This window comes from Dasypus novemcinctus, chromosome 4 (genome assembly GCF_030445035.2).
Source record: "Dasypus novemcinctus isolate mDasNov1 chromosome 4, mDasNov1.1.hap2, whole genome shotgun sequence".
Classification (NCBI taxonomy): domain Eukaryota; kingdom Metazoa; phylum Chordata; class Mammalia; order Cingulata; family Dasypodidae; genus Dasypus; species Dasypus novemcinctus.
The window spans coordinates 127236197-127260366 of record NC_080676.1 but is presented as its reverse complement, the minus strand read 5'-3'; the positions used below and the strand labels follow the sequence as shown (position 1 = coordinate 127260366).

The following is a 24170-nucleotide window of genomic DNA, read 5'->3' as shown; positions in this document are numbered from 1 at the left end:
TAAATTGAAGGACAAGTTTAATTTCACTATATTCTCTTACCAGAAACCAAGCTACAACAACTGTTTGCACTTTTGTTTTGTGAATTAAACATTTTTATAAGGGCCAGAAATTAACATAAATATTATCCTAGCAACTTTAGTTAACACAGAACACAGAATGAAGACTCAATCACTTATGATCCTCATTGGGAAATGCTTATTCTAAATTTCTTCCCAGTCGTACTCCTGTTGCTCAGCATTTAAATCATATATATCTACTGAATATAAAGAGTAATAGAAAGAAAATGTTATCACAGGTTTGAAATCCAGCATTTCACATCATTTAACTAACAAGAATATTTCATTTGCCATAGCAAAGACAACGGAACGAGTTTGATTCAACTTTCTGTCGCAAGAATGTGTTAAAGAACATATTATCAAGAAATTAAAAATTAAAAGATATAGCACTACTCTGTTATGTATAATTACAAAACAGAATTGTTATAAAGAAACTGATCTGACTGGAATTACCAAAGAATCTTGCCAAAGAGAGAGAGACACCAGAGATCCAGAAGTGGCTCACATAGTGGAACATCTTAAAAAAAAAAGGAAGAAAATGAAGAAAGAGCCCGTGAGCTTCCACTTTACTTGAAATTTGTATCTCATCCTAAGTTTGAACTAGATTCCAACAACTTTTTTATGTAAAGGCAGTTTTAACAAACGGATTTGGGAGAGAGTAAGTCTACGAAGAAAGCATACTTAGAATTAGTTCCAACGAGATCAAAGATTTACTTCCATTGTCAAGCCCCTCAGAACAAACAAACAGACAAAAAAAACCTCTAACATAGAAACAGAGACAAACAAACTGATGAAAAAGTTCATTTTTAAAGAAATACCTACTTCTTTCTGCCTCAAATCATAGTTTCATAGAATAAAAACAGGTGTATATTTTAGCATCAAGTAAATAAATAAAAGACTACAGAAAGTAAATACTCAAATACAATAGGTGACAATCCGTATGACATCGACACACCCAAATGAAGTCTGCAATTCCCTTTGAAGAAATATGTAGGACTTTGTTAACTTGGCAGCCAGTTAAACAAAAAACAACAACAAAAAACTGACTACCAACAGATGCTTTTACAGGTTAAATCTTGTTGAAGATATTTTACTCTCCCAGTACACTTTGATTTATTTAAGCTCACCGCATTTCTCTTAAATACACTCCATTAACAAGTGATAGACTGATCTCAGGCTTGAGGCAAGATACAAAACCCAAACTTTCAAGAACTTAATTCATTCACTGACCAGGTGTGTTGAACACATCCAACTCTAGTGACTTTATCTGAGTTCTATGAAGTTTCATTTAAATAAATAATGTTGCTTTAAAACAGCAAACTGCCAAGAAATTGCCCTACAAGCCCAATAATTAGGCATCCAAAGTCCAGTTTCAAAGCCTGAGTGAAAGTCACGGTATGAATGATAAAAAACTTCAGGTGAAATATGACAGAACACCTCACAAAGGTACCTCTGGCCTGCAGCTTGGCAGGAATAGATAAACATATATACAGGAAAAACTTATGCTTATAAAAACTGTCAATAGCTGAAATGGAAAATTAAATTAGAAAATAAATTCAGAAATCGGTTTAGCGCTAAGATTATAAAGATGTCTCATATGTATCCAAATTACAAACCTTAGACATTCACTAATAATCAAATCATTAAATCTGATAGGACAGTACACACCCAGATATTTCACGAAGTGAAGACAAAATTTGAACACTGACATGACCAGCTTTCAGTGATACCCTATTAGTGTGACCCTATCTTTAATCTATAGCCATGATAAAATGTCCCAACATATACAAACTCAGTTCAAACAGTGACTAATGACCATTAATCCCCCTATCTTCAGTAATCTGCCCCTCCAGTCATTTATCACACTGACACTTCACTTTACACACGTGAATAAACTTTAACTGAGAAGGTAAATCAACAATAATCTCAAAGGTACCTGAAGCTGTAAATTAAACTAGTGGCAGGCACTGCAAAGAGAGGCAAATATAGGCATCAGATCTTAATGCTTTTGATTTGCATCCATGGCTGGGTAAGTGCGTGTCAGGGGGGCATTGCTAATCAATCATTCAGATATGCAAACTTAAAAAAAAAAAAAGCTATATTATAGAAAGGGGAAGTTGGGACTGGAAAAAAGTGGTCCCCAAGAGTTAGTTTAATCTACTCATCCATCCATGGTGACATATTTGAGATAACGGAGGCTGAAACTTAAATTTTCTGTTTTCTTCAAAAAATAGCAAATTAATGATTTTCTTACTTTGTCTAGTTGTGTAGTTGCAAATGTTACTTGTAACTTTCAGCCAGGAAACATCTCATGAGCTAAAATCCTTTCAAGGTTTTATTTGCTATCATTTAGCTGATGTGGGTAGAATTTTGTTTTGTTTCTGTTCATATTACTTTAAGTACTTTTCTTAAGCAAAATCCTTGATCAAAGCAAAATGATGGCCATAGACCACACACCAAAAAATCTCAAACCAACCTTTCAAAACTGTTACATAATTATGCAAATCAAAAGACTCTAACCTAAGGCCCTGGTGCAACATGATGGTTAGTTTGTAAGAATTCCCTGATATTCTGTGTGTGTGTGTGTGTGTGTGTGTGTGTGTGATGGTTAGTTTGTCAGAATTCCCTGATATTGTGTGTGTGTGTGTGTGTGTGTGTGTGTGTGCCAGCGCGTGTGCTTTAAGGCCTGAAATCGGATCCCTTAAACTTCTGATTGAAAACAGAGTCTACCAAAAGGGAAGAAAGAAAAGTTGAGTTCTGGCTCTGTTCACCCACAGTAAAAAATTTCTTAGGGAGTGTAAGAAAACTATTTGCAATTTTAGGTACACAGTGAACTTTTATGTCAGAAGAATCCCAGTGTAGCATCCTTCCAACACTTCATATGGAGCATTTCAGTACTTTTACTAACACTAAAAATCCAAAATTGAGCCCTTTCTCCTTGCCAATGAGACTTCCCATTCGTATACAAGCTAACTCCTCTGCTTTCTTCTAAACCCATCAGACAGAGAGGCTAATTTATGTCCTACAACAAGAAAGAGCTATTTCCTGAAGTTTTTTTTGTAATCGAATTTAGTTACAGACTTCGGTTACATTATACAACTCCCCTTGTGCCTGGAAGAGGAGGGGCGAATTGGAGGACCAGGTTCAGGAATCCTGGAGGGTCTCTGGGCCACAAGTTCCCCATGCTCACACTTCCTTCCCCGAAAGAACCAGTCGGGGCGGTGGATGAAACTCACTCCAGCTCATCTAGGGGCCCAAGCTCACTGCAACCGCTGCTTCCTCCTTCCCTTGCGCTCAGAAGTGCGTTTGCCCAGAGTGATTCCTGAACTTGGCGAAAGGCCGAGGTCTCCGAAGAGACTTGGGGACATCTTGAGGAGAAAGGGGCAGCCCCAAAGTGCAAACTCAGAACATTTGAGCCTAAAAAATCTGCAGGAAACGAGCCTTTGGACCTTAGAAGGGAGAGGTCGTCAAAACAGAGTGCGGGGCTTGATTTTTGAAAAGTGGAAGGGAGACGTGCAAAGAGGATCAAGGGTGAAAAAAGAAGACGCAGGGTTACCTGAACAGAGACATATTAATCCAAAGAGGTAAAAGCGAGCAGGCTCCGCGATCATTGTCCTCGGGTGGATCCTGCATACAGTCTCATGCCAAGAGGAGGAAGTAGAAATGGGGTCCCCAAATTTAAGAAGCCACACACACCACACACGGCACACACAAAGGCTTAATATAAGCAACGTGGGTCAATCCGGCAAGAGTTTTCAAAACAATTACTTGTCGACCCTTCCGGACGCTTGTCAATATCTCAGAGCCCTTTCAGATGAAGAATTCCAAGGTTCGCCTCGCGGTCCGGGGATTTTCGAGGAGGCTGGGCCACTTTCAGGGACCATCCAACGCGAACAACAAAGAGCCGAAGCAGCAGAGCAGTTGTGCGGTGTCCTGCCTCCACCGTCTTCAGAGTCTCCCGGCGTGAGCCCCCACTCTGTGCGCCCGAGCGCCGCGACCCGGACAGGCGCGGCGGCTGCAAAGTTGGGGTATGAGAACGGATTCGGAAGGGCCAAAAAGTGCTTCTCTGTCTTACAGGCAAGCCAAGTCAGCAGCAGGCCACCCGCGGCGGCGGCGAGGGCAGCCAAGGCAGTGGCAGCAGCTCCGGAGCTAGGGCGCAGGGTGCCGGGGGTGTGCCCGGGTGACTCCTTGCGCTGGAGGCGAGCGAAGGGGCGGTGCGGCGACAGCGGCTGCCAGGACGGGCCCTTGCTCCCATCACTTGGGGGATGCAGAGGGCAGTGGGGACAGCAGCAGCACCACGAGTACACGCACGCCTCCCCGGCGCCCCCAGCTGCAGCCCAGCGAGGCGCCCACCATGGTACCCGGCCCCTTGCCCGCTGGGGCGCGCAAGCACAAGACACCCCAAACTCTCTACGGGTAGGACCCAGGAGCTCAAACTTCCTGGGGGTGACTGTTCACACCCCTGGGTCGCAGCAGCAGCAGCCTAAAAGCTGCGGCTCCAGGGCACCACGACTCCTCCGGGGTGGTGGGCGCAGGGCGTGGAGGATGCTGCTGCGGGTGGGAACCACCGCCGCCGCGGCTCCGCCGGGATCTGCAACAACTGAAGTTTCTGCTCTCACGCTGCCGCCTCTTTGGCTCAATTGCTTGTGGGTTTCCCCTACCCTCCCTGCTGCTCGCAGTTTCCTCCCTCCCCTCCTGGGCTTGGAATACTTAAAGGGGCCGCACAGTCCTTGCCATGCCTCACTCTATACTTGTCAGGCCCTGGTCAGACAGGTTCTGCTCGTTAATATTTCCATCTTCAAGCCAGGGGTGCCCAACTGCGCCCTCAGGTGAGAATCAAACTGCTCAGGGTCGGAAATTCAAGCAAATGGGAACTTGCCGTCCTTCTCTCCCCACCCTTATCACCCCTGCACCTTTCTCCAAATGGAACCTCCCAGCCAAAGACTTCAAAAAATCCTCCCTGGTCCAGCTTAACCTCTTCTTTACCGCAGAGGATTGGAATAACTCTCAAATAACTCTACGTTCACTGCACCCCATCTCCATAAAACAAGCAAGCAAAAATCAATTTTGAGCAGTCAAGCCTTTAGTACAGGAGACAGCGAGAGAACTATCTAGAATAGAGCAGATAGGCATTCAATTACAACAATCGCTTTAATTTAAATTTTAGTTTTTAAGAGTCATGTGGGCCGCTGAGTCTTTTCCTAATCTGTGTTCCACCAGAGTGACTTTGACTTTACAGAATCTAAATATTAGAATTTTAGCAATGGGGGAACTAATTAAGAGGAGGAACAAATCTGGAAAAACATCCTTGGCTACCCCTAGGGCAAAAGTTTGCGATTTTAAGAGACGCTATTCAGGCTTTCAAAGACCCCCAATACTCTGGTTTTGAAATCCCAGTTGACCAGTCATTAAACCTGTGCGTGAGCTAGGGCGGTTAAATTCTCTAAGTCCAGTCTTTTTCTTCTGAAAATAGGATGCTCACGAGATACTTCACTGTATTAGGAAATCGTATTCAAAGCAAAACAAACCTGGTACACCTGAAGGGCATTCTTACATCCATCCATCCATCCATCCATCCATCCATCCATCCTTCCACCCATCCATCCATCCATCCATCCATCCATCCATTTTTCTATCTAGTAAATAAGATACTGTATGTAAAATAGCTGGAACATGATGAATGCTCAATAAATGGTAGATATTAGAACTTGGAGCTATTTTACTTTTTAATAAATTAACTACAAAGTTAGGCACAATAATTTCAAAATGATAATTTGGTATTCACACTGGATATAGCAGAAAATGTTGTGATTGCCTCTGGAGAGGAGAGTTGCAGGCTCAGTAGATGTAGGTGGATTTGTTCTTTCATATATGGTGTTGAGATTTTCTTTTCTTTTTTTTTTTTAAGTGAATGCATGCATTACCTAACAAAAAAGAAAAATTTTAAAGCAGATCATACATTCATTTTGGCTGCTCCTGTTACAACCAAAGCCTTCAGGTCAATGTTCTGTGGAAAGGAACTCCTTAACAACACCTCTTTGAAAGTGATAGATAGTTTAATCCTGAGAAAGCTGACTGAAAATTCAGTAAACAGACTGGAGATAAGAACTCAAAGACTCCAACCAAAATCTTTTGAGCAATTAAAAACAAGAATGTGCAGTGAATGCTGAAAAAGATATATTGATTTGATCTTTGTGAAAGAATATTAAGTAAGAAACACAGAATTTATCTTTTTTTTCACACCCTTTGGGATAAAAATGTGCTTATCTAGTACATAGAAAATAAATAAGCTAAAGCCTGATTCTTCACAGAGAGAGAGAATACTTCAAATCTTCACATGATTTGAGTGCATTTTTAAAATAAAGATCTCAAACTTTCACTTATTAAAACTTTTAAATACAAGGTAGACTATGTATAAGGATTCTAATTCTATAGTTTCCCCAAGGTAGATCTCTTGGTCTCCAGAAGTTTGCTAAGATGTCTCAAGATCTCCTTTACCACCTATCTTATTGTCAATGGACAGAAACTGTATTATTCCCCCCTTTATTTCTCAATTTCAGTAAGCCTTCCCCCTCCAACTAGCCTGGCCCACCCCTAGAGATTGTTACCTAGGAGATTTAGGAGGAAGAATCCTAAAGGAACTAACTCTTGGCCAACCCAATGATAAGGAGCATCAGTAGCAACTCATATATGTTGGCCCTTCTTCCTCAGCCCCATTCAAAGTGTGCTTTTCTGCCATTTATCAGTAAAAGCAGCATCTGAAGACAAGATTGTGTATTCTTAAGGTTTTAGTGCTCTAAAACAGGTAAAACCCAGTGTACCTGAGAACAGTCCTAAATACTACTTTTCACTCAGTCACCCTTACAAATGCAAACAAATGCTTAAAAAAATCAGCTTTGTGCAAGAAACAGTAAAGGGTACAAAGGGCAAGCTAAGGAGAAAGTGTTCTAATTTGAGCTCAGGAATTCATCACTGATCACTATGATCCAAATGAGTGATAGATTGTAAAGTTTGATATAGAGAATTCTGATCTCATTTGGAACTTAAGAAATTCAAACCCCCTAAAATGTCTCATTGAGAATTTTGAAGAAATCTGAAATAATACCCTTCAGTAGTCCCATAAATAGGGGCTTCTTCAGAGAGTCAAAATCTAGAGCGGTAATGATCTCTTGAAATTGCACTGTTCTGATTTTATCTTTCATGGGGCTAGCTACAGGAACTCAGGAAATAACACAACTCCCAGGGCCTCTCCAAGGATTCCAGATCCCACTTACCTAGATCAGGAGGACCAGAGTGAAGTTCCTAAAGAAACTGCAAACAGGAATATTTCTTTGTCTTTCCCTCTTAGCAAGAAGTCTTAGAACCAAACTGAGCCTGGGATTCAAGCCAGAAGTACCAGCAGGTCTGGTGAGATCAGCATGATACTTACAGTACACTCCAATGCTGTGTTGCCTGCTCCCCTCAGGGCACAACAGATAGCTTAGCAATTTTTACACGAAACTGTTGAATAATTTGTGCAACCCTTGGTATCTAAATAGCCTAACTGAGTTGAATAATTTAATATTTGAGTAAATTTTCTTACTTTGGGGATATGACAAAAGTTCCATTTTTAAAAAGTAACCTAAACTAACCCCAATAAAAGAGAAAATAAATTTGCACTTGTTGGAACATCTACTGTGTGCTAAGCCTGATTTTGGGTGCCACATATGACAGCAACAAAAGTCCCACATAATAAATTGACACTTGGTGGGGGATAGGAGTACAAGAAAGGGAAAAATAAGTTAGGATTAGAGTAGTGAAAAAAGAAAAAGATACTGGGAAGAATATTAGAGTATGTGTAACTTTATTCCCGTTCAGGAAATAGAGTAAAGTCTACCAAGATCCTTTCTTTCAAATGTAAACAGGGCACACTTTAACAGCTTTGTTGCTTTTGTTTGTTTGTTTGTTTCCACCTTTTAGAACTGGGAATTTTGTGACCCAAACCAGGAACCACTGGGAGAAGAGATTTCCCAAGTTAATCGCTCTTCACTTACTTAAAGACTTAAGGTACTGTAACCCCTTGAATGGTTTCAGGACATGAAATGATGGAATAGAGCCCCATTCACCTCACTTAATGGTGAACCCCACTCTCACTAAGACTTTCCAAGACTCATTAAAATGTAAATTACAGTACACTCGAGACTTACTATAACTGTACTCGCTGTTTAGCATTCACATCTTGGGGAAGTTGTAGATATTTTATTCTTGGCGCCATACTGCTGAGGTCCTTTGATTGAGCCTGGGATCTTAAGTATCAGTAACAATGGGTCTCACTAGAATTCATCACTTTAATGTTAACAGATGGTTAATTTTAAAGATAAAGGAGAGGACAAAGGGAAGTAGTATTTATTGAAAAATACTACTTGGTGCCCCTTACAAAATTTATTTGACCTAATTCGATGATCATGTGAGGTAGGCATTATTAATTCATTTCGTTGATGAGATTTTGAAAGTAAGTAATTAACTCAAAGTTCAGAGGCCTGGAAACCATGGAGCTTATATTTGAACCCAGCTTGTTTTGAACCAAAGTACAAGAATGGGGGTGGGGGTGGGGGTAAGAGTTCCATGGTAAGATAGGCTTGGAAAATTCTGCGTTCAACAAATGTAAGGTTTTCCCAAAGCAGTTTAAGTCTCCAAAGATTAGTATAGAGAAGCAGTCTATGCCATGATACTTCTGTAGAAATACTTCTTGTATCCTACATCTGACAATTAAAAGCTCCAGTTTTCCTGTGTAAACTTATAAGGTAGTTACTTGGGGGGACATTTACTGTGTTAGAATGAGCAACACAGTATTCCTGACTGAAAATATCCATAAATCAAAGTAACTACCCTGCTAGTCATTCTTCATGGAACAGCTACAGTGATCCTGTTAAAATCATGTCTCTTGAGTCAGATCATGTCTCTTTGCTCAAAACCCACCAATGGGTTCCCATCTCACTTACAGTGAAAACCCATGTCCTTCTAGAGGTCTCTAAGGCCTCACATGAGCTCATCCCTATTGCTCCCTACATTTATTTGCCTTTGCTCACTTTATTCAACCACAACACTGTCCGTGCTATTCCTAGACTGTATCAGTCAAGCATCTACCTCAGGGATTTTGTATTTGGTTCATCAGGATTGTTCTTCCCCATAAATCTGCAAACCTATGCTCTCTCTTCCCTCAGGTTTTAATAAAACAAAACCTCAGAGAGGCAATTTCTGACTACACACTTCAAAATTACATCCTTACACAATATTTTCCCTGCATTTTTCCCCTTCAAAGCACTATTCCCATCTAAGATATATTTTCTTATTTGTTTCTATTGACTGGTCCCCTTCTTAAAATATCATATGATACTAGAGAATCATGACTATTTTGTTCACTCTTATATTCTAGCATCCAAAACAGTACCTGACACCTAGTAGGCACTGTTTTTTGAATGAATGAATGAATGAATGATTGTTATTTCCTTGTATGTTAATGTATTCTGGAAAAACATTTTAAAATGAACCTGCTTCTGTAGTTTTAGAGTATATTTTCTCTAATACACAGTTCGACCATTTATTCACTTAACTAGCAGAGAACTGAGTGAATATCATTCATGGAGTTGACATCTCAGTGCACTTCAATCACTTTAAAACCAAGATACTGACCTCATAAGCACATGTTATTTGGACAGACTATTTGGGAGCAAAGAGTTTAAAACTTTTAATTGAGAAGCAACATTCAAGATCAACTTTTCTTGAATGAGAAAATATAAGTCTAAAGAAACTAAATTGGCACAGAACACTCATTTAGTTAGTGGTTTACTCAAAATCAGAATCTAGACCTCTACATTATTAGAGGATATTTATTTTTACAAGAAAAGCGTAATCAGAGATTATTCATCAAGATTCTCTACATTTAGAATGTTTTCATCATTAGATATGGCACAGTATAATACATATTGCATTATTATTATTTATACCATGAGTTTGCATATTACTGCCTTCTCATCAGGCTTATTATTATTATTTTGTATCTACAGTGGCTAATAAAATTAAAATAATAAGAGCCAAAATTTATATAGCACTATGTGCTTAAAGTATTAATCTAAGTATTTTATATAACTCATTTAATCTTCAAAACAACATTATAAGTCGTTACTATTAACATTCCATTTTATATCCCTATATGAAACTGTGAAGGTGCAAATAAAATTTGGTGATTAAAGGAATGGGATTCATACATGTCAGGTTCTAATGGAAAATGATATCATTATGTAAGGTTTGTTTTGCTTGTTTAAAGATCTGGGTTTCATTTTGGAAGTAAGTACAGAAAAGGTGATTCTAAAGTATATGCATATGTAGTTCTGCTTCAACATGGAATATAGATGTTTATATCTTTTTAAATTTTATGTCCAAAATATTCAAGAAGTTTGGTGCTTCCTTTAACTCTAATGGGAAGGCATGAAAAACTATATAGTACAAGTTTGCTAAGACATTCCCAGTATACTGGGAAACATAAAGATGTATATATTTTTATATCTTACCATAGGATTTTGCTGTCTTTTGGTTTTAACTTCCAGATATAGCTGGAATCAAGCATATACTATTCTAATCATGAATTAAAATTCCCTTAAATTGGGATCATAGTTAACAGCTGCATAGCTGAATGTCACATTCTATAGGCTTACAATTTGAACACAAACTATTTTTTAAGTAATTTACATTATGTTTAATTCTGTAGATGCATTTTACAAAACTGTTTGATGTTTTTGAGTTTCCATTTGATTAAAAAAAAAACTCCTTTCAAGAACTGTTTATAGGCTTGAGGTATATATATTGGGATTTATGTCTTATTTTGTATATTCATTGTGTTTAGTCCCACCTGTTGATTTGTTATTCTGAATAATATTTTACCTAGGTTATAACCATTATTTAAATCAGTTCATTAAAGAAGTATTATGTGTTGATTTTGAAAAACATTTTGCAATTCTATCAAAATTTCTAATTTACTAGTTATTTTTCTGGATCAGTAAATAAAAAACATAGCTAAATATTAAATGTTACATTAACTTTGGATAAAAGACTGTCCAAATATGTCATAACTAATAATAACAAAAATAAAGAAGTCATTAAATTATTGTATCATACATTACACTGAAAGTTTTATGTTATTTATTTTATAGCCTATTAATATATTTCTCTCTTATAGCTTATGGAAAATCACTTCACATTTGAAAAGCTAAACTGGGGCTTTGGGATTTAATAGCTGCCTAGTGTGATTGAGGACTAGGATTCTAAATATGGAGGTGTTCATTTTTGTGGATAAATACTGAATCCACATCCTAGAACTGTCACTGAGAAACAAACTGCTGTTGAAAATTGACATGAAATGTAAACCTGCAGTCTTAACAACAAGGATAATTATATATTTTCCCAAGAGTTTAATCACTCCTTCTCTAGTATCCTGGCCACATTCCAAAAGAAACCATCCAATTCCATTATTCTAGCTAACAGTCTTTGTTGATTCATCTAATCTCATCTTCTCAATTTCCTATCAGTATATTCTGCTGTAAAGCTGCTTTATTACACTCAGAAGATAGAATTTCACTGGTGCACTACAATATCTTATTGCATTTATGTATCATATGTGTGTCTTTGAAACAAAACAAATGCTTGCTGAAGCCAGTAAAACAATCTTACCAACTAAATGCCATACAAAAATTTTTCTGTTTATACCAAGAATATATAAGCATTACTTTTTTACATATGTTTCTGCTACAAAGTAAAAAAAAAGTTTCACTAATTTAGCATGTTAATATTTTCCCACATATAATGTTAAAGTACATACTAAAATATGATTTACATCCCTATATTCAGATTCTAATTTGTTCTGAGTTTTCAATGATGTTTCTTCATAATATAGGAATAAATATATTTTTAGAACATTTGGATAATACAAAAAATAATTTACAATTATTCTCTCATGTAATCAATCACATATGCTTTTATCATTTTATCACATTTTTTTCATACTTTTCCCCTCTGCATGTAAAGTCTTTTCTTCTTACAATATGGAATAATATTCCAAAAACTATGTAGCCTACATTTTCACTCAACAATGTCATAAAAATTTTTCCATGTCATAAAATATTCTTCAACAATATTGTTATCATTAAAAGAGATAAACACAATTCTATCACATGAATATACTAAAATACATGCAACCAAACTCTGATTATTAAATATTTAAGTTATTTCCAATTTTCACCAAAGTATACAGAATCTGATTTTTAAAGCCATAAATAGAATACTGTCTTGCTAGCTAAATTGTTAGCATATTTCATTTTTATTACAAATACCTTATAGTTAATAGATATTTCCCACAATTTATTGTTACTCAATTGTTTGAAGTTACAGTGGAGCTTGCTTTATTCAACAGGTCTTAGAACCAACATATGTAAGAGTTAAAGATCACAGACAACATGAAGAACTATTAGACAATTCTCAACACCTAAAGGTTTCAGTGTTTTCCACTAGGATCATTTGTTGTTTGTTCAAGGGATGCCTTTTCCTTTCATTACAACCCATTAATAAATGAAAATGTGTTTGTATTTCACAACTATGTTTGAATTTCACAGGTCCTGTATTTCACACCAGAAAGTAAACGCTTTTCTTGTAGCAAGGACAATAAATCAGGGCACAAGTCTTTCCTTAAACAGTTGGGGGAAAAAAAAGTTTAAATTTAAGCAAAATTCATTGTTTTGCTAATTGCTTTCTCTACCTGGAAGTATATATTGTTTACCATTTAGCTATCATAATCATTGACAGTACCATAATGTGATCATTCACAAAAATACTAGTCTATATAAGAATCAACCTAAGTTTATCCAAGGGACATTACTTTGGCTAACATCACTTATATCTTGATTTTCCTCCTCAAAAAGTCACATGTGACTTAGTGTGCAAAAAGAATTTGAAAGATTTAATTATTCTCCCCCTCACTGACAAAATAAGAACCATAATGTTACAATAATTAAAGAAAGGGCATTGATTATCTCATACTAGAAATTTTACTAATTGAAGATGTAGTATTATTTCATGAAGGGAGTATTTTTTAATCATCTTTTGAAAATCAGGTCTTTATCAGTCAAATCCATCTATTTTAAATAATTGTGAATTTTTTATCAATTCTTTTTTAACTCATATTGAAATATAGAGGATTTGGAAAAGTCTAATTAGTAAATTAGATTTTTATTACACTAAATTCTTCTGGTCTTGCTCTTAATGTTTCCAACAAAAAGATTACTTTAAAAGGTGATGATGAATATGGATATGTTTCTATAGACACATTTATATATTCTAGACATCATTAAATGTGTTTTCCAGGTGGAAGCTAAGTGAATACAGATTGAAGAACTTGTCTTTTAGCCCAGACTTCCCCTGGGTAACTCCTACTCATCCTATAAGTCTCAGATGAAAGTCTCTTCCTCAGAAAAGCTTTCCCTGACCTGCCATTTCCCGTCTTTCCCAATAGGTCATATTTCTCTCTGAAGTTTTCTTAGAACAACTTTGATTTTATTTCCCCACAGCACTGATTACAAACAATTGTTACAAAGATATATCTTTTAAACTTGCCTCTTCTGCAAGTCATACAATCGCCATAGTTGCTATAATGACTTCTGACTAGTTCACCAATGGTGTCTTAGCTCTGATCAAAGGACATTGAGCATGGTTTTGTGCTTACAACTCTATATAGCATATTAAGATTTGAGATTCACTTAGCTAAACTAATAGAAAGAATAAGAAGAAAGTTCTTTATGAAGATATTGGTGTATTCATGCCTTTTGCATTTAATCTGTTTCCTAGAGGGAAATGGGCATTTGGTAGAAGCTCCTTAAAGATTTCCTCCATTTCAGTGTTCTCAACCAGGGAAATTTTTTTTGCCCCCATGCCCTTCCCCTCAGAACACTGGGCAATGTCTGGAGACATCTGTGGTTATCACAACTTGGGGGTGAGGGACAATTTGCTACTGGTACTTAGTGTTTGGAGGCAACGTATCAAAGAATGCTACTAAATAAACATTTTACAATGCACAGAACAGTTCCTCATCCACAACAAAATAGTCTGGCCCAAAATAACAGTAGTGTCAAAGATGAGAAACTTTATTCTATTCTATTTGTAATACATTTTGAGGGATGTTTTTGTTCTTGTGAAGATTAAATAAAACAGTGAACATAAAACTTAGTAATGAAAAGGTTTGAAAGTTATTGGAAATGCTATATTGTGTACCTGCTTTATGGGGGTGTATTGTAAATACTCTAAAATTCTATACTAACATTCACCAAAGCATTATTAAAAGCTTACATTTCTTTTAAAAATTCACGTTTTTTTTTTTTTTCTGGTAAGTTTCCTTTGAGAGGTTATATAAAGAGGCATCTTTTTTTTTTTTTCAATAATATATTAATTACCCCTAAGTATACTTGGATTTAATGGAGTAAGAGAGATATGTAAAGATAAGGAGAATATAAAGTTGAGCTGCGATGGACTTGACCAGATACAAGCTATTGAGAGTTGATCAGAAAAGTTTATGGTGCTAAATCCTAAATTATACCAAACTCCATATAATAGAATGGGTATCAACAAAATATTGCTGTTGTGTGGACATGACTTTGAAAGAGAATATTGTAAATGTTATTTATTGATGTGTTTTGGAATCTATTAGTAATTGTTGAATATATTTACATTTATACCTATATTCCTCTAGTAAAATAAAACGACAGGGAAGCGGATTTGGCTCAATAGATAGAGCGTCCACCTACCACATGGGAGATCCAGGGTTCAAACCCAAGTAAGTCCTCCTGACCTATGTGATGAACTGACCCATGCGCAGTGCTGATGCACTCAAGGAGTGCTGTGCCACACAGGGGTGTCCCCTGTGTAGGAGAGCCCCACGCGCAAGGAGTGTGCCCTGTAAGGAGAGCTGCCCAGTGCAAAAAAGTGCAGCCCGCCCAGGAGTGGCACTGCACACACAGAGAGCTGACTTAGCAAGATGACGCAACAAAAAGAGACACAGATTCCTGGTGAGAATGCAAGGGGACACAGAAGAACACACAGCAAATGGACACAGAGAACAGACAGCTGGAGGTGGGGGGGGGGAGGAGAAGGGGAGAGAAATAAATTTAAAAAATATATATTAAATAAATAAATAAATAAATAAAACAATAGGTATAGTAGTATTTATACTACTAAATTTCCAGTGAGCTATAAGACAAAGGACTGCCTCAGGCAAATTCAAAGTTTAGAGGGTTTACTGTTTACTTGACCTTTGCTATTTGTAGCAGGAAAAGTGACATCATTTGTTTCATACTTAGAATAGCAGAGATAGTATTTGTTTCTAAAATGCATTAATGTATAAGAACATGCCCATCTCTACCACTGACTAGCTGGGTAAGCAGGACAAGTCTCTTAATGTATCTAAGATCTGTTCTCTTTAATATTAAATGAAAAGAAGAAAGTTCTCACCTTATAGGGAAGTTGTGAGGATTAAATCAGATAATATACACAATGTGCTTCATAGTGCGTAGAACAAGCAATAGTGACTATTAATTGTTGATCATTATTGTTATGTCACTGTGAAAGAGTTCCATTTTGGAAACCCCAAGACTAAGTTCAGAGTAAGTAAATGATTGTAACCTTTGTTTTTATTAATAAAAGAGAGCTTTTAAGTGTTGCTGCTTATGATAGTCCAAAGGTGCTCAGATATTATTAGTATAATATTTTCAAAGTATTTCCCTCTTAAGTGCTGTGAAAACAAATAAATATGATTTTAACAGAAGTGGGATAAATTGGCATCAATTTTTAAAGTTTTTTACACTGGGGGAATATTTCATGATTATCACCTGTATATCAGAATAATGATTGTGTAACTAATAGATGTATAAATGGGAAATTTTTCTAATTATTTTAAAACCAACCTAGAATTTTACTTCCCAAATTAGTAATTTATTATTCAAAAGATGTATAATTTTCCACTTTATTACTCTGACAAAAGATGGCACTTGTTTAGGATCATATTTCATTACAAGTGCAGAGATGTGCAACCTGGTTTATATAGGCTGCAAAGTCAGAGAGAATGAACAGAAAATAATCAGCGTGGATACTTAACTGTCATGAAATGAGCTTTCTAAATACTCATCTATTTGTGGGTGAGACTTCTTAAAGAGAAACAACCATAAAATCACAGTTGTTAAAGTCTAGGTAGTACATAGAGTCCTTATTTTTCAGGACTTTATAATAGTGATTTGTAATGAATAAATCAAATTTCTAATACACAGTTAAGAGTACAAAAAACCTTTAGAACTAACTTAAACTTGAGAGTAAATAATACATTTTTACTTAAATTAGGTTTTTCAAGATTTCTTCACTTTGCATATTATGTGCTTAATCCTCAACCACTAGGAGTAGATTGCATTTGTCCACCATACAATTATTTTAAAACAATAATTAATATAATAAATTAAATAGAGCTTAAAACATGAAGCTTGGAGTGGATACACTAATGGATATTTAATGTAAGAATGGGGAAACCATTTATTTGTAAAAACATAAACAAGATGAGATGCATTGTGTTAGTTCAAAGAAAATTCTTTTTCTGATACTATGAAATAGGCAAAGACTCTCTCTATAGACATTTCTTAACAAATTCAGGGATTTTGAAGTTTTTGAAATTTCCTTCAAAGACTAGATGACATTTACTACTAGGCTACTTTTTAGTTTTTCATGCAAACTTATTTGGATTAATTTTAGATTATAAATTCACTATAGTTATGGTTAATTATCAAGCATATAATACTAAACTCAAGGTAACACACACACATACTTTACTGAAACAGATGTTGATAGGACTCTATTTTTATATCTTTTGTCCATGAAGAAAAACCTTCTCTATGATGTTTCAATTGGCTGAGGGTGTTTAGTATGCAATGCTGTATTGCCCTCTACTGGCTAAAAAATGATAAAAACTTCCCATCTGCTCCACTGTATGGATGCGTTTGAAAGCTAAATATGGAAGCTAAAGACACAGTTCAAAATAGTATACAACATATTGGAGTGGTAGGAAATAAAGTGGATTTCTAAAACATTATAAAATGTTTCAAAAATGAAAATTTTCTTTGCTTTTCTTCTTAAATTAGTATTTGCATTTGCTGAAATTTTTGATTATTTCATGTAATCCAAAACACTCTTTAATTCAAGAGAACATCCTCTTTTTCATTATTTTAAAGTGATAATTTCAAGAGTCATAGTTGCCTAGGAATTCTTGGGATTTTCCAACAAATTATACATGATGCTCTAAGGTTGACCCATTTGTGGAATTTTTAAATAATATTATGAAATACATAGTATGAGTTTATAGTTTTAATAAGTACTACTTTTATCTAGATGAAAGTACTCAACATATTCTTAGTAAAATAATAAATAATGATCAAACATTAGTTAAAAAGTTCTCCTTTACCAATTAAATGAGTGATTTATTTTGCGCATTCCATTCCTTTTTAAAGAATTCTTTATATGCTATTCACATTTCACTGAGGAAAAACCAACATTGGTGTATAATGGTGCGTAAATTGTTTAATAAAAATAACAATGGCAATGCCTCAAGGAACATAAATTGCATAGAGTGATGAATCTACCTGTTTTCATTTTAGCACTGCACGCTACTTTAATGCTTGATTACATTTATTTCAAAAACATTTCTAAAGAGTAACCCTAGCATCCATAGCATAAGATGCAGACTTTCTTATTAATGTGGCATTCTGGGTTTTCTAAGACTCACTTGGGTTAAAAGTTGAAAACAAAGCTGTCACTGTTTTTTCGAAAGCTTGACTGGTATTTTAAATCTGGGATTTATTTTATATATTCAGTAGTTTCTTTCAGTTACAATATAAAGTGAAATAATCTGGTTTTCATTTCTCTGAGTACATTTCTTTGGAACGTTTATAAAAGTTGGGTAATGGGTCTTTGAAATAGGCTTTTATTCCATGAGCTCTGCCTTCCATTTTATCTTCAGAACCAGTGTCTATTACAATTCAGGAGGATAATTTTTCTCCATGGCTTCCCTGCCCAAACAACTGTCAATCCTTTTGAAAATTTCTAGATTAAATAGTGTTTTATAACATACTCTAACCAACTATATTCCAGAATATGTATTCACATCTCAAACTTCCTAAGAATATATTTTCAGTCTAATCTTTAGTTCTCTATAAAATGAGAGAAAAATATTTAACCCTAGAAATTGTTATTATAACAATATGATGGAAAATATGTTCATTAACTCCAAATTTGCAAGTGAAATAAAAAATTTAGTATGTTTGCATACTTGTGTGAGTGCATACACACAACGATCTCTAACTTCTCTTTAAGTCACATACACACAACAAAAATATAGGTGCTAAAAAATTAATTTCCTAAAGTCTTTTGACATTTCAGTGGTAAAAAGAAGGCCCTTAACATTTACTTGGAGATATATATATATATTTCCCCCCTGGGTTATGAAGCTTACAAATTTTCACATTTAACCCTATAGGAATATAAGAAAATGAGATACAGAGAGATGGTGGACCTGTCCAGATTTACACAGGAGAACCCTTAGATCAGAGGCCAGTTTGTCTGACTCTTACTACATAAATTTTTTGATGACAACTCAATCCCTCTGGGAGTGAAGAACTTTGGGAATCCATTTGTATCAGGGTCTTAAAACGGCCATGCCCTTTCACCCAGTACATGTAATTCTACCTCTGAGGAACTAAGGAAATAATTTCATATATAGTAAAAGATGACTAGGGCAACTTGAATTATAATAATGTAGGAATAAGGAAAAAAATAACTAGAAGAGGTCTAAATTTCTGATAGAAATGTATGATAAAGATGTAAACTATATCTTTAAATAGAATGTTGCAGTCACTAAAAATAACAGCTATGAATTAATTTAAAATGCTTAATATTAAATTGGCAAAGAAAATTTTATATATTATGAAATTAAAAGGGAAAGGATATGTTTGTGGGTACTGATAGACACAGATGCATTATATATTGTTAAGTAAAGAAAGTTATGAAACAATAATATGCATTCTATGGTCCTACATTTTGAAAAATAATAATAAATATGCTACCGTACGTGGGAAACATTTTTTTTTGTAATATGGATTAACCTGTTAATAAACAAGGTATAGAAATAGATGATATTTTTAAAAGTATGCAATTCCATAATATTTGAATTTCATAACATTTGTCATGCTTAGACTTATAAAAATAATGATATAATGCATTCAGTGTTATTACAGCTCTGTTGAAATATACCAAAATAGTAATAGTAGTTGTTTTAAGGTAAAGTATATATATACTTTTTTTATTTAAAAATTTTCAATATTCTTGCATTTGTATAAATATAATGTATAAAGAAGCATCATAAAAATAATTTAGACTGTTTGCAATATTCAAGCTAAGTACCTTCCTCCTATAACTCTAGCTTGTAAACTTTAAGAGAAATATTGTTTTACTTTCCTGTTCTTAAAGTAGTTAGCATGTTCTCTTAATAAAGAATCTTCTCAGATAGGTACATTATTCTTTTTTTTTTTGTCTCTTTTTTCACTTTAAAAAAAATTATTTTGAAAGAAGCTTTAGATTATATAAATGTTACATTGGAAGTATAGGGGGATTCCCATATACCCCACCCCCACACACACACTTATCCTCATTAACAGTATCTTTCATTAGTGTGGTGCATTTTGTTACATTGGAAGTATAGGGGGATTCCCATATACCCCACCCCCCCACACACTTATCCCCATTAACAATATCTTTCATTAGTGTGGTGCATTTGATACAATTGATAAACACATATTGAAGCATTGCTACTATATGGCTACACTTTGCACTGCATAATTTTATAGGTTTTGACAGAATGTATAATGGTTTGTATCCATCATTGCTATGTCATGAAAGACTGCCAATATTCCCAAAATGCCCCATGTGCACCAATTCTTCCCTCTCCCTCCCCTCAGAACCTCTGGTGGCTACTGCATTTATTGCAATGTTATAAGTTCTTCCATTGCTAGAATATACGTCTATTTTAGTCCATATTTGCATTCCCCCTTATGTTTGTTCATTCTTCAATCTTGAGCATTTGGGGATGGTGTAGCAGTTTGATATAGTTATGAATTTCAAAAATAGATATTGGATTATGTTTGTAAACTGGTCTGAACCTGGGCATGATTAAGTTATGATTAAGGCTTTGATTGGGTCACATCAGTAGGGAACGCCCCTTGGTGGGTGGGGACTCACAGATAAAAGACATGGCAAAGGACAAAGCTGAGGGTTTTTGATGTTGGAGTTTTGATGTTGGAATTTGATGCTGAAGCCTTAAGCTGGAGCCCAGGAAATAAGCTCACAGAGGAAAGAGAAGCAAGCCCCAGGAAGAGAGGGACCCTGAGCCCAGGAAGAAGCAAGCCCTGGGAAGAGAGGAACCCTAAACACAGAGAGAAGCAAGACCTTGGAAGGGAGGAACCCAGGAAGCCTGAACCCTCACAGATGTTGTTAGCCATCTTGCTCCAATATGTGAAAATAGACTTTGGTGAGGGAAGTAAACCTACGCTTTATGACCTGGCATCTGTTATCTCCTACCCCAAAGAAATACCCTTTATAAAAACCAACCAATTTCTGGTGTTTTGCATCAGCACCCCTTTGGCTGACTAATAGAGATGGTGATGCCAACTCTCTTTCTGATTGAGGGGGGCTTAGATCTATGGGGCAGATGGATGGAAACTATCTTCTTACAATTGTAGATACTGTCTGTTTTTTTGGGATAGGCATTGTCCATCATCATCCTTTTGTTAGTTGCCCTGGGAGAGTCCAAAGAACTGAAGAGTAGGTGTAATTCTGCTGAGATTCAGGGCTTAACTGGAATATGAAGAGACCAAAGATTTAAGCCTCTGGGACATATATTTAACAAGTTTAGTGCTACACACTAATTCAATAAAAGGGCCAGAAGAGCCATGTATAGGGAAATTATAAATGAGTCTCACTCTTTTACATTGGGGGGGGGGGGCATATATTTAACGTAAGGCCCAATGACAGGGTGCCAAATTCCTGAGATTATCTGCCCTGCGTATAGTGTCTAGCTGTCTCTAGAATCCTCAGAAAGATCCCTGCTTGAGGCAATGTTTACTGTGGCAGTCAATGAGATCCTCCAGAGACATATTTAAGTGTAACCTCTAGAATGACCACCCCATTCACGTTGAAATCTATTAGCCATAAAAACTAATTTGTATTTAATATTTCCCCTTTTTGGTCAAGGTCTTTTTCCAAATTCATCGCTAGTAGTTCCTTGGTAATAATCCCTCAGTGCCAGGGAAACTCATCCCTGTGAGTCATGCTCCATGCCAGGGGGAAGGTAGTATGTTTATATGCTGAGTTTGGTTTAGACAGAGGCCATATTTGAACAACAAGAAGGCTTTCAGGAGGTAACTCTTAGGCAATGTATAATACTAGGCTAGGTTTCCACTTCACAAGAACAAGGTTCATAAGTTCAATATCAAGGACCTGGCATATTGGTATGTTCTCTTTCACTAGGCACTACCCATGTACTCAGAGAATTCTTGCCATTCTAGTGGCAGGACATTGCAGGATGGGAATACGATATCCTTTCGGTTAATGTGTATGGGTCTACATCTACCAAGACAACATCCCATGACCACGTGAACATATTCATATGCCATAGAGGCATGCCCCAGGTGCACCCCTCCCTACACATCCCCCATCACTGACACCCTGCACCAGTGATCCTCCCCTGCCACAGTTGTGACCCATCTACAATCCAAAATCTCCCCAAAAACAAAGTAAAAAAAAGATAAAAATCATAATAAAATAAAATAATAATACTAAAAAACAAGTAAAATACAAAAATTAAAAATTAAATTTTAAAAAAATTCCTTGTGCTTTCATCACCGTAAGATCTGTTATCTTTTATGTAAAGTGACAATTTCTTCCATATGTTTCCCCGAGTGTCTAATTTTTTTTCCTTTATTTTCAAAGAAGTTTCAGGTTACAGAAATGACACATAGAAAATATAAGGGATTCCCATATACCCAACCCCCTCCTGCTCTTCCACTCTGCCCTATTAATAACACCTTACATGACTATGGTACATTTGTTACAATTGATGTACAAATATGGAAGCATTGAAACTAACCATGGTCAATGGTTTACATTATGGATTACATTTTGCACCATACACTTTTATAGGTTTTGACAAAATGAATAATGGCCTGTATCTGTGATTGTAAGATCAATCATGCATAACAATTTCAATGTGCAAAAAATGTCCAATTTTCCATCTATTCTATTTTTCCTTCCCCCTCCCCTTGGAAACTATTTTATCCATTATGTTTCAATTTTGGAAGTATAAGGCTTATAGTTATATGCAATAATATTGAAGGCTTGAAATATTGGTCTGTTTTCTTCCATTAAGCACTGCCTATGTTCTCGAACGATTCTTGCCCCTCTAATTGAGAACATAGAAGGACTCCCCAGGATGGGAGTTTAATATTTTGTTTATTGTGTAGGTTCCACCCACTGAGATAATACACTATGACAAGATGAACACTTTCATAATCCATAGAAGCATGCCGCAAGTGCACCCTATCCTGCATATGTCCCCATGATGCCCTGCACCAGTAACCCTCCGCTTCCATATTTGCCAGAAGAACACTCCCACCATTGTAGATTTAACCACAGACATGCAATTCTCCAGAGTTCACCTGTTCCTTCCTCCAGCCCTCCCCCCAGTTTCATGGATAGTCCAACTCCACCCCCTCACCCTTCCTCCCATTACAGTCCAGCACTGTCGACCCGAATCACATCACTGCACTACTATCAACCCCATCCACTGCCCAACCACTCCCTTCCTCCTATTCATAAAATTTGCCTGTATTGAGCGTCAGTTCACCACACTCTACTCCCTTTCTGTCTCCTGATAACCTGTCTTCCAGGCTCTAACTCTGTGGGTCTGCTCAGTTTGCCTGAATCATAAGAGTGAGGTCATGTAATATTTATACTTCAGTATCCATCAACAGATGATGGCTAAGTGAATTGTGGTATTACATACAATGGAATATTACTCAGCTGCAAGAAGGAATTTACTATTAACTCATGAGACAACATGGATGAATCTTGAAGACCCTATGTCAAGTAAAGTAAGCCAGTTATATTACTCCTTTAGAATTGATCTATTTAGTTAATTTCAATGAGAAAGTTAAAATTCAAAGCCAGCTTGACTGAATTATTTCTGAACTTCAGTAAAAACTATGAAGAAAAAGATTATCAGAACATTCTGTTAACTTTAGAAGTCATCATCAATTCCTAAAAGTGGGAACATGAAATTTTGCTTTTGTTTAAAAATGCAATCGTATAAACAAAATTTTCAGGACAAGTGATGTATTTGACTAAGAGACCTCACAGTTTTCAAGCATCTAAGCATAAATGCATAGAGGTTTGCATTTATTTACAAATAAATAATTTGTTTAAAAAATCTCTTTTATGTATATTAAACTATGCTTTTTTAAAGTTGATAAGGCTATGTGCTCTTTGCCTCATAATATCAGCACAATATTTAGAAATTGGGACTAATTTTGACTTTTGTTACCAAAGTAATCTAAAAATAATGGAATGGGAAGGAGATGTGATATAGAGACTGATAGAACATCTGTCTACCATATGAAGGGTCCACGGTTCGATCCTCAGGGCCTCCTGACCGGTGTGGTAAGCTGGCCCACGCACAGTGCAGCTGCATGCAAGGAGTGCTGTGCCACTCAGGGACACCGCCACATAGGGATGCCCCATGTACAAAGAGTGTGCTGCATAAGGAGAACTGCCCAGTGTGGAAAAAAAGTGCAGTCTGCTCAGGAGTGGCGCTGCACACACAGAGAGCTGACGCAGCAAGATGTTGCAAAAAAAGGAGATGCAGTTTCCCAGTGCCTCCGGATAATGCAAGGGGATGCAGAACACACAGTGAATGGACACAGAGAACAGACAACGGAGAGGAAGGGAAGAGA

The 24170-nt window shown here is 36.2% G+C and overlaps 1 protein-coding gene across 13 annotated transcripts in view; it reads right to left on the bottom strand.

Moving 5' to 3' along the window:
• ROBO1 (roundabout guidance receptor 1) overlaps positions 1-24170 on the bottom strand; it is a 1228714-nt gene that overhangs the window by 412732 nt on the left and 791812 nt on the right. For 2 of the 13 annotated variants that reach the window (XM_058296078.2, XM_058296073.2), the window contains exon 1: positions 3614-4699. The exons of 9 other annotated variants lie outside the window; for them this stretch is intronic. In XM_058296078.2, coding sequence (XP_058152061.1) covers positions 3614-3668 — 55 coding nt within the window. In that variant the 5' untranslated portion in view covers positions 3669-4699. Of the gene's footprint in view, positions 1-3613; positions 4923-24170 lie in introns of those variants that run through there. 2 more of the 13 variants (XM_058296072.2, XM_058296076.2) reach the window with 2 other exon arrangements.